The sequence below is a fragment of the Solanum stenotomum genome, chromosome 7, assembly GCF_019186545.1.
Source record: "Solanum stenotomum isolate F172 chromosome 7, ASM1918654v1, whole genome shotgun sequence".
In the NCBI taxonomy this organism is placed as follows: Eukaryota; Viridiplantae; Streptophyta; class Magnoliopsida; order Solanales; family Solanaceae; genus Solanum; species Solanum stenotomum.
In genome coordinates, this window is record NC_064288.1 from 54,637,730 (window position 1) to 54,649,257 (window position 11,528).

General features: G+C 28.1%; 1 protein-coding gene across 2 annotated transcripts; it reads right to left on the bottom strand.

The window, feature by feature from the left end:
- Positions 1–1,022: 1,022 nt before the first annotated feature.
- On the bottom strand, positions 1,023–9,924 carry LOC125870839 (uncharacterized). 2 transcript variants are annotated; one of them, XM_049551381.1, is made up of 5 exons: positions 9,816–9,924; positions 4,128–4,390; positions 3,254–3,465; positions 2,533–2,800; positions 1,023–1,657 (listed from the first exon to the last, which is right to left on the bottom strand). In XM_049551381.1, the coding sequence occupies exons 1-5, from the start codon at positions 9,874–9,876 to the stop codon at positions 1,352–1,354; spliced, it is 1,110 nt and encodes a 369-aa protein (XP_049407338.1). In that variant the 5' UTR covers positions 9,877–9,924; the 3' UTR covers positions 1,023–1,351. The 2 variants fall into 2 exon arrangements, with proteins under 2 accessions (XP_049407338.1, XP_049407339.1); XM_049551382.1 differs by lacking the exon at positions 9,816–9,924 and adding an exon at positions 5,188–5,313.
- Positions 9,925–11,528: the final 1,604 nt, after the last annotated feature.

Sequence of the window (11,528 nt, forward strand, 5' to 3'; positions counted from 1 at the left end):
GCTTGTTATTTCAGCGGACCTTCTTACTCCTATTTATGTTCTTGTTCTATTCTAGAAACAATGTCATTTGAGACTCGTGTTTTTTCTTATGAATCAATTGTAATACTTTAGAGGCTTGTACACGTGACAACCAGATTTTGGGGGTATTTTTGAGTTTATTATAAATTTCCGTATTTTATCGTAATGGCTGAGTTTTAGGCTGATTTGTCTTGGTGGGATAAGACAAGTGCCATCACGTCCATTTTTGGTTCATGACATAAGCACATTGAGGGAATTGTACGTATAGAGATTCAAAAAAGTATAGATTTGATTCATGTCATATTTTTATGGAATTCACAAAATTATTAATAAAAAGTCAATCGCGCAGAATTGAAGAATTACAAATGACCTTATAAAAAGAATTTTATTATATACATCGAAATCTGAATATTGTTGTCATATAAGAATTGCAAAATCTTACGGAAACCTTGCAGAATTTATAGCTAGACAAGTAAAGAATAGAGTTTCATTTCGAAAAGTAATGAAAAAGTTAGAAAGTTCAAGGATTTTTTAAAAAAAATAGAATCAATTAATTTTAACGAGTTCTTAACTTTCACTAAAGATTTTTATATACGTCCTTCTATAGATTTGAAATATAGAATAAAAAAACTTTAACTTCATCTTGAGAATCAAAATACCCATCAACTGTTTTGGCTAATAGGTACTCATGAATACATTATTTTAATTTTTAATTTTTTCTATATACATATACACAGTCTCCGTCGGGATCAATGGGTGCTCAAGCACCCGATACTGTATACATTATATATATATATATTCTTAACGAAATTCTTATAAAGAAACTACAAATAACAAGACCATATACCTGTATTAATTTAGACCAATTTCCAAATATCCTTTTTCAACTTCGACTTCAATCACTTTTTTTCTTTTCAAAATTCAACCACATCATACCCAAATGACTATACAATATACTTCCTGTATATCTTTACGGTACAAAATTTTCACCAAATAAAAATATATTGATACGTTAACATGATTTGATTTTGGTAGTGTTATTCAATAACTTTGATATACATATATCTTAAATACCTTTAACAAAATTTCTAATTTCGTCAAAATAAAAGAAACTAAAATAACAAGACCATATAGATGATGAGCTTTGTATTAATTAATTTCATCTAGGACTAGTCCCCAACTAGTGCCATTACACAAAGCACACAACACATGTTACATGTTAAGTCAAATCCAACTTTCAAATACCCTTTTTCAACTTCGACTTCAATCACTTTTTTTTTTCTTCAGAATTCAACTAAATCATATCTGAACGTCTATATTTCTCCGTACATCGTTATACTTCAAATTTTTCACCAAGTAAAAATGTTTTGATAAGTTTATCTCCCATTCCATCAGCATAAGGAAATAAATGACCACCACCTTTAATTTCATGATATTGAACCCATGGTAATTTTTGTGCAATATATCTTTGTAAAATAACAGGTACAAGTCCATCTTCATCACCTTGCCATAAATGAACAGATCCTTCATTTTTATCAAATGGATTTTTTAAATCCATTGGATCAAATTCCCATGTACCAAATCCAATATTTGCATCTCTATGGAGTGATTCAAATTCCCCTTGTTGTCTAATTTGTGCCTGAAAAGGAATGGATTAATTAACAAATAAGTTACACTCAAATAAATTAATATTAATATTAAAAAAAGAATTGAAATGCCGAGGGGGGTTCGGATCTAAAATTTGAGGTTATTTGGGAAAACATTGAGCTAGTTTTGAATTGAATTTCAGTTCTAATTTGTTAGAGTTTGAAGTAAAGTCGTGTATTGTGAGGGGAAAGAGAAATGTCACCTAATTTTACTAGATCCTCGTAACCTCCCATCAGTATACGTACGAGATAACTTAGCCCATCAAGACTTGGACAGAAGAGAAAAGATAACCTAATATTTTTTTGACACGGAAATTTTGTAAAAATCATTAATATTTCAATGCCCATTTGTTTTATTTTACGTGACATTATTTCCTCTTTAATAAGTTCCAATTAGAAAGAATGACCCCTTTTGTAAAATATTTTATCTTTAAATTTGTCATTCTTTTTATCCTTCATTACATAATTTTTTAACCACACAAATATCATGACAAGTACCAAAAATCTTCGCGCCCAACCAGATAGATTCACCTAAAAATGGAATCAAGGGAGTAATGAACCCCGATCCCAACATTTCAAAAATATAACGAGTTCAATGGTAAGAACATAAAGATTAAACCTATCAAACTAAAATCTTGAATCTACATCTATGCCAATAATTTGACGAAAGTCAATCACTCTTTCCTAACCTCCGTACCCAGTCAAACAAACACCTAAACTCAACAAAAGGAAGTACCAAACCTCCAAACCCATAATTTTTTTTATTTTTTTAAAAAAAAGACAAACGTAACGAGTAAGTACTAAAATTATAAAAATTGAATAGCATAACGAGTCAAGTTTAAATCCTGAATCCACAAATAATACTTACCCTGTATTTTTCCTGTGAGCCATCAAATCTTGGTCCTAATTGCATATCTTGAGTTTTAAAAATATCAGGGCTATGAGCTGCAACACTAGAAGATGGAAAATATTTTTGAGTGTTCCACCAATATGTTAACCATGGAAGATAATGAGCAACTCTAAGTGTCCATTGATCAGGCAAAAGTTGATCATAATATGATTTTGTTGACAAATTTGATGGGAAACTAGGCCACCAATAGTTAACCACAGGTGTTAGAAGTGCTGCTCCTGCCAATCTGTTACAACACGAGTTTACGTTATGTTATATACACTGACAATATAAAAAAATAAAAAATTCTACACTAACTCTTGTTCAGACTCTTCAAAAATGTTGACTGGTGTATGATGGAAAGTAGTGCAGTACTTTTGGAGGATCTGACATAGTTATGAGAACAATTTTAGAGAGTTGTTACAAGTTGAATTTTGTTTTAGTGAATTTTAACGCGTGATAGCATGTCAATTACCGTTTTTACCAAATTACTTATACATATTTTTTAAACCGTTAGTGCATCAACAATAAAAGGCAAAAGAAATGCAACAACAACATCCTATCTAGTATGATTCCACAAGTAGGGTCTGAGGAAGGTGGTAGACGTACGTAAAACTTACTTCTACCTTTGTGTGAGATAGAGAGACTGTTTTCGATAAACGACCCTCAACTCAAGAAAAGTGAATAAAATGATCAATACCTGTGAGGAATATATTTGAGACATCCCCAAACTACTTGTCCACCCATGGAAAATCCAACAACATAGAATTTGGATCCCAATTCCAATTGATCTGCTAATTCTTCAATATCAAGAGCTAAACTCTTTGGTGTTCTTTGTGGATGAGGATCACTTTCACCATAACCAGGTCTATCAATTGACACAATATATATTCCCAAACTCTCAATAACATCCTGCACCACAACATATCATTGTAGCAGTGTCAGAGTCAGAAATTTATATAAAAGGGGAGTACGTTGCTCGAATTTTCTGAAAATATTATCGCACCCGTATCAGATCTACAATACATTTGGAGGATTTAACACACCTCCGACTATAATTTTTTTAAAAATTCGAGCAACATCGGAAGGGGAATTTAGAAAGAAACTACAATAACTTGTGACCAAACTTAAAATATTGAACCCCCTTTGTCATTATACAGTGATTCAACAGTTTATATATATATATGTAAAAAAAATCATTTTTTTTCTTTTATCTGCACGATTGAACCCCCTAATTCCTACCTTGCTCTGCCCTCCTAAAAAAATTGAGAGAGAAGAGTTCGAATAAACCCTCTTCCACCCTTCAAACTCCGTTCCTGCCTACGACAAGCAATGACAGAGCTAGGAATTTATATGTCATGATACCTAGTATTTGAACTTGTGACCAAAATCAATTTTTGTCAGTACACTAGAATTTATTTTTTCATAGCAAGAAAATTCAACCGTTCATATTGACCGATAAAACTCATTTTTCTCTATCCTTGAAAAAAAAAATTGACGTATGAGATTAAATAGTCTTACCTAGCTCTGCCCTTGCCTAAAAAAATTGAAAAGAAGGGTAAAGAGGGAATTACATGAGAAAGAGTGGTGGCAATAACAACGTCATGTCTACAACTATCAAATCCATGGATGAACACAATTTTGTACTTTGCTTCATTTTTCGAAACACCTTGCTCTTTATACGCCAAATGCCTTCCATCGGAGAGTTTTATTCGTGGTGCAGTGATGGGATTGCCACCGGGGGAACCACAAATTTTCGGAGGAGGTGGTGTAATTGCTTGATAAACATATGCCAACAATCCAATCAAGAAAAGTACAAGAATTTTCCTAGTCATACCTGAAATGGTTACAAATTTAGTAACTAATTTTTAGAGCTAAAAATCAAGAAAACAAGTTAAAATTTTCATGAACAATGCATAAATAAGCAAAATTAAAAAAAGAATGAAACAATTCCAACAAGATTGCAGCAAATTGAATGAATGACAGTTATAAATGTTTTACCTACCTCCAGTGTAACTATTTTTGACATTGGCATTAAAGATGTGTGGTCCAGTGATCAATAAAGTAAATCAGACGAAAAAGATAAAAATAAAAAGATGATTTCTTTCCATCTCACTAATTAAATGTTGGAGATCAGAGTTATTCATAATCAAGAGATAGTAGGTAACTCATAGAATAGTCTAGGTGTTCAAAGTGACCGTTACCAAAAATAAATAACAACAAAAATTTTGTGCATTTACTATAAGGTGATTTTTTATCACCTTGCTCGCATCTCGACTATCAGTTACCTCATGGCATAAGTATTGAGTAACTCTAACAATTACTAAGATCTAGACATATGAAAAGATATTGACTTTTAACATATTCTTGTCTCTACTGAAATTTTAAACCTTGAGTTCTCGTAATTTTCACTCATTTCATTAACCGCTAGACTCTTTCCTTTGAAGCAAATTGAGAGATGCAACACAAGACCTTCCTCTTATTAATTCAAACATATTACAACCAACAACTAAAGCTAAATAAATAAATAAAATCACAAGTTTTTTCCACATAAAAATGCTTAGACTATGTTTCTCCAATAAAATATAGCAGCATTTCAAATATATATGAAGAAAAAAATGAAGAAGAAAGAACCTGAGGTAGTAGGGGACTCTGCCATTTTTGTGAACTTAGTGAAATAATAGTGGTGACTCTTGTAGATGTCCTTGTTTTATAGTAGTAATAAAAGATCTAGAAGAGATAAGGGCCACATAGTTTGACAAATAGATCGGGACGTGGCAGATTCAGAATTTTGACTTTATAAATTTGTCAATTTTTAATATATTTTTAAAATTTATACTAATATTTTTCTTGTTCAAATTCATGATTGAACTTTAGACTGTTTGACTCTCAAAATCTGAATAGCGTCATATAAATGAAATAGAGGGAGTGATTATTTTTAAATACAGAAAGATATCTTTCTTTTTTAGACAAAATAACAAGGTAAGTGTATCACACAAATCAGGATACATGGAGTAATTGTTACTCCCTGATTTTTCCCAAATTTATCTAATGAAATCTATTTTGGTATGTCTTAAATAGAATGATATATTTTTAAATTTAGAAATAATTTAATTTTAAACTTCTGCTATAAAGTATCTTTCTCTTATCTTAAAGCATGTATTTGAAAAGTTGTTTTTAAGTAAACTTTATATATGTTTAATCAAATATTATCATATTTATTAGAATAAAAAAATATATTTATTCCTAATTTTGAATAAAAATATATATTTTATATTACTGAATTTAAATACCGAAGCCGTCCCTAATAAATACAAGGTCAACTTATTATACACTTGTAAGTTGTAACCCCATGTGCACTAATGCCGTTGGTTCACCTAGGAATATGAGGGGGTGATAATATCAATGTATACCTTTTATTGTTAAGTAACGTTAAATGGTAAAAAAAAATTGGTCACAATTTGGTCAGAAATTTAAAAAATTTATAATATTATTTTTATTTTAAAATAAATTAATCTTTTTTTCATTTTTTAATTAAAATGTATTAAAGTTAAAAGGGTAAAAATATTCAAAAAGATAAAATAATATAGTGTGAAATATTTTATTTATCATTTTGGCCAAATTTCTGACCAAAAGGATTTTTCCTTTATTTATTTATTATGTTTTAATTTATGTATTTTACTTTTTATTTTAAGTGAATTAATATTTTTCTGTGTCAATTTATATAGGCAAACGTCGAAGTTTTGATTTTTGGTTGAGGAGATGATTTTTTTTCTTGGTTATGAAATTTATATATTCAAATACCAAGTAAAAATGTTATAAATTATAATAATTGCACATGATATGTCCTTTAATGGTTTCTCACTCGATGTCTGGAGTTCACATTGGAGTTCCGACTAAATCTGGATTAGCAACTGCAGGGCCCATTCGGGTGTGGCGCTCCCAACATGATTTTATCCATAACCAGGGCTCGAACCTGAGATCTCTGGTTAAGGGTGAAGCACTCCCATCAATGCACCACAATTCATATTGGTCACATGATATGTTAAAATCATAAGATTCAAATAATGTATTAATATGTTATAGGTATTTTTAAATTGAGATTATAAAATTTTAAAACTCTTTTTTTAAAATAAATAAATAAATATTAATTGATCACGTCAAATCAAATAGCATTAAATAAAATGGGGACTACTTGTTATATGGACCACTTGGCCTTGGAAAAATTTGTACTAGTCAAATTAAGAAATTCCTCATCACGCAAATTGAGATATTGATTTAATGATGAATACTTAAATGAAATTTAGATGTCTAGTAGTAATTAAATGAAATGTAGATGTATAAGCAATAAATAGTTTTATGTATACATGTCAACGAAAAATTAGAGTTAACTATATAAATCTTTAATATTCATCGATTATATTGATCATATTTGACTAAATTAATTTGTGTTAGAAATCATTTTTCGTTTAACATAATAAATGTGTCACATATTTTGAAGTATTTTGGAGTACTTTTCATTCAACGTGTTTTACAGTTTTCTAATATAAAGGATCACAAAAATTCAAAAAATCATTTTATTTTTTCCATTATTCTTAGACTTTATTTTCATTCAAACCATAGAGAGATTAACATGCTTTGGAGATATGATTGTGAAACACGTTAAATAAAAAGGTCATAGGACTTGTGAGTTGTGACTGATAAAATTAACCCATGAAACACAACAGAAGGTCAACTTATCGAATTAATAATTTATTTATTTATTAACTCAATTCATTTTGAAATAATATTAACTAAAATTATAAAATTTGATCTCGATAATAAATAAGTAGCACATAAATTAAAAAATAATAAATTTGACCAACACCATGTGCACTCTACCCTTTGGTTACCAAAGAAGATCCCACTTTTAGATAGGAAATCTTATTTAATGCATTACTCTTGAGAATGAAGAAGAATGTACTTTCAAAGGATCGCATCAAATGAGTTATTGATTTAGCGGTTTCGGTAATAAATTTAATTTTTTATTATTAGATTATCGATTCTTAATAATTTAAATTTTTTTTTAATGAGTTAATTGATATTCCGATAGTAAATTAATAAATTATACTCATGTCATTCGGTATATAAAGTCTTTGATCAAGAGTTTAGTTTCATATTTTTATTTTTTTGTAGTCTCTCAAGTTCTCGATTATTCTACAATGTGTCAGTATTTGCTTTTGAGCAAGATACAATCTCTCAATTCTTGTGCATTGTTTATTTGGCTTTCCATCTTATTTCTAAGTGTTTTTTAGTGACTTTTTTATGTGAAATCTGAACGGTTAAACCGATAACAATCAATAGCAACGATCGATAAATCAATATCTTGATAATTGTATAGCAATTTAATAACCGCTAAATCAAATCAATAAACTATAAAATTAAAATAAACCGACCGAAACGTCGCTCTAGTAAAAAATAATATATTACTAGTAATTGTTAAGTATTTAAATATGTCAAATATTTCTATGTTATATGTAGACGTCGTTATGGAAGTGATTAAACTTTATATTGATTATGGCTTTGGACCGGCACCTCTAAGCCGCCACTTCAAGACTTTTGGTTTCACTTTTAATTTTTTGAATTTTAACTCAAAAGATGGTTCAATTGTACTCGGTGTTTAATGTTTATATTAAAGTTTGATTAAATTTTAATTTGCTAAGAAGTTTCACGTTAAGGAATAAAGCGCTCTTTAATATATATAACTTTATATATGAAAAGATACAAATTCGAGACTTTTAATTAAAAATAAAAAAATACTTATCACTTTATCACAATTTATGTAGCCTGAAATTAGATTTATCTCAAGTCAAATATGCTTTTTACCTCTTTTTCATTTTGTCTTTAATTATGTTTCTTTTTTTCAATGCTTTCTACTTTCTAGACATTTTCTGACATTTACATTTGATTATTTTACACAATATGTGACATTAAAAAAAGTAAATACAGAAAGTAACATAACTTGTAGATGATTTGCAGATTTCTCATGCTTTTGAAAACTCTTCTGATATAAAATATAATATATTTTATTTAATTATATTATTATATAAATATAAATAAAGCATATCATTGTCCACTATAATCCAATTTTTAGGAGAATTGAATATGACAGATAAAGAATATATATCTCGAGTATGGAACACATGTTGGATTTTATTGTCATGACAAAATCTTTCCAAACCCTAAAATAATATGCTACACACTATTATTTTTTATTTTTTGGCCTATGGCTCGATCTGTTTTATGATTTGATTAATTTAAATTTATGAATTTTTTGTCGATTTTTTTTTTGAGATAGTATTTACTAAACAATTTTTTTTTTTATATTTCTCTTGTGATTTAAGAATATAAATCTTGTAAAAAAATGTTGGACTACGTCACAAAAATTTGCAATTGATTTTGTTTTGACCATTATTAGCCGTACACACAAAATAGAAAATAGATTTGGTTAATTAAGAAACATTTTTTTTTTAATTTAGCAATTTCTTTTAATTTTTCTAAAGCACATTAGTTAAAAAAAAATTCCTAATTATACTGAAAACTACCTAATTAGACCTATATTTCAAATAATTACATATCTTATCACTAATTAAGAATTTCCTATTATATATTACGTAAGACACACCTAGATATATATATTTTTGCTACCAGATAAATTAAAATAGGGAGAGACGCCAACGAGATAGTCATGTATCTTAGATACATATGAGAGTGGTGATCGAGATGGGAGAGATGTGAGCGGGATTTGTTATGTATCTCAGATACATGCGAATTCGTTTGGATACAGTGTATCTAAGAACAAACTACACCTAATTTTGACTCCATGTATTCTGAGATACATGAACCTAGACGTATTTGAAAGCACCAAAATCTGATAGAATTCATAATATTATAAATTAAAGTGTATCTAAGTAATTAATTATATTGAAATCTAACAAGTGCCTAAATAACATAATTAGAATATATATAAAGTTTGACAACAAATCACTTCATTATTGAATAATAATTATATAAATATATCAAATATTACGTAATTATATTGAAATCTAACAAGTGCCAAAATAATATAATTAGAAAATATATAAAGTTTGACAACAAATCACTTCATTATTGAACAATAATTATATAAATATATCAAATATAATTATTGCAAACACTTTAATTCACAAAAAAGAAGAAGATAGATTTAAGTAGCTAGAGAATAAGTAATAACAAAAACGAACCTTTAGATTCTTTTCGATCAATCGCAGAAAGTAACGCATATATCCTATAGGATATTTTCATAACTAACTTTTAGATTCACGAACTTGAAACAACAAACGAAAACCTCAAACTTCAATTTAATTTTCAAACTTTTTTTTTTTGGAAACTCTTAAAATGATTTCTATATATTTTTGTGTGTTTATATAATTGTGTGTGTGGAACGGGACGTCAGGGAGTTCAAGTTAGCTGGTAAGGTTATTTATTATATTTTTCCTTTTTAGCTTCTTTTTTTCCCTTTTTTTTAAAATTCATATCGAAGAAAAAGTTTTCTATTAATTCAAATATCGTATTTATGATCCTTATTTTGTCTTTTTTTTTCTCCGTCCTTTTCCCTTTTTAGCAGTCAGAAATTGAGGATTTTCAATCGTGTATCGAAGACGTACTAAGTCTTCAATACATACTCAACAAGACGAGGAAATAAATTCATCATTTCACTAAAAATATATTAATTTTTTTATAAGAAAATGCTTAATCATGATTGACAATATTGTAAGTTATTACTAATATTAGACAACAACCTAATTTTTTGTCTATAAAGTTGGACGATATTGTCTAGAAGAACAATATCTAAATGATGACCTAAAAATCATTTTTCTGTTAAACTAGGCAAATTAAAATTCAACCAACCGTTAAATTTCAAATATTAGATGATTATAAAAAAATAAAATATATCAAATCAATTAATAAGTATAATAACAAGAGAGAGACAAAAAAAAAAGAGAAACAATAATTCTCAACTTAATTAATTGGCAAGCTACGACAGCTAGCATTAAAGGTTTGGAAATTTAAAAAGTATATCTTCTTGTAGCATAATATACACAAATTTATTATTATTTTTTTAAAAAATATTTTATATGCAGAATTCATTGTTTGATTTGAAAAATAATATTTATTTATTATAATATTAAATGATGAAATAAATACACTAGCCGCCAACGCTATTTATAACTTGCCCTACCTAAGTGCATTAATTCCGAGCTTATCTGAATTCAATAATTTTAATTTAGATACGTATCATATGATTAAAGAATTTTGAACTAAATAAATTAAATAAGTAGATTATCAAACGCAAACTGATAAAATTCAAATGAGTTTATTTCACTCCGATCTATATAAAATTTGAACTAAAATTACTGAAGTCTACTAAACGCGTAACTATCACTCTAACTCCGCCCCGGTCTATAGGTTATTAAGGCTGCTTCAAACAAAGTTGTGCCTCGTTTTCATCGTCAAGTTGGGTCCTGTAGATTTGTTGGCTTATGCTAACATTTATTGAAACCAATATCGGTATGTTGTCACAATTCTATTGATATACGTGTACGTTCAAGATTAGAATTGTGTACACGATGATATTTTTAATTCTTATTTCGAATTGACGTTAGTAAATATTGCCTAGTCTAAAGTTGTTTTCAACCCAAATTTCATACAACCAATGAGTACACTAGAATAGACTGTTTGTCTACTTCACAAGTTGTTTCATCGACTCTGTTAATGCGAAAAGCTTTGTAAAACTAAATTACTTATGAATTTATCTGCATTTACTATTTTTAATATTTGTTTATGTGCATAAGACGATAATATATTATTAAAAAAAATATGACTATATAATAATTTGATTGATTAGGAAATATATATATATATATATATATATATATATATATATATATATATAT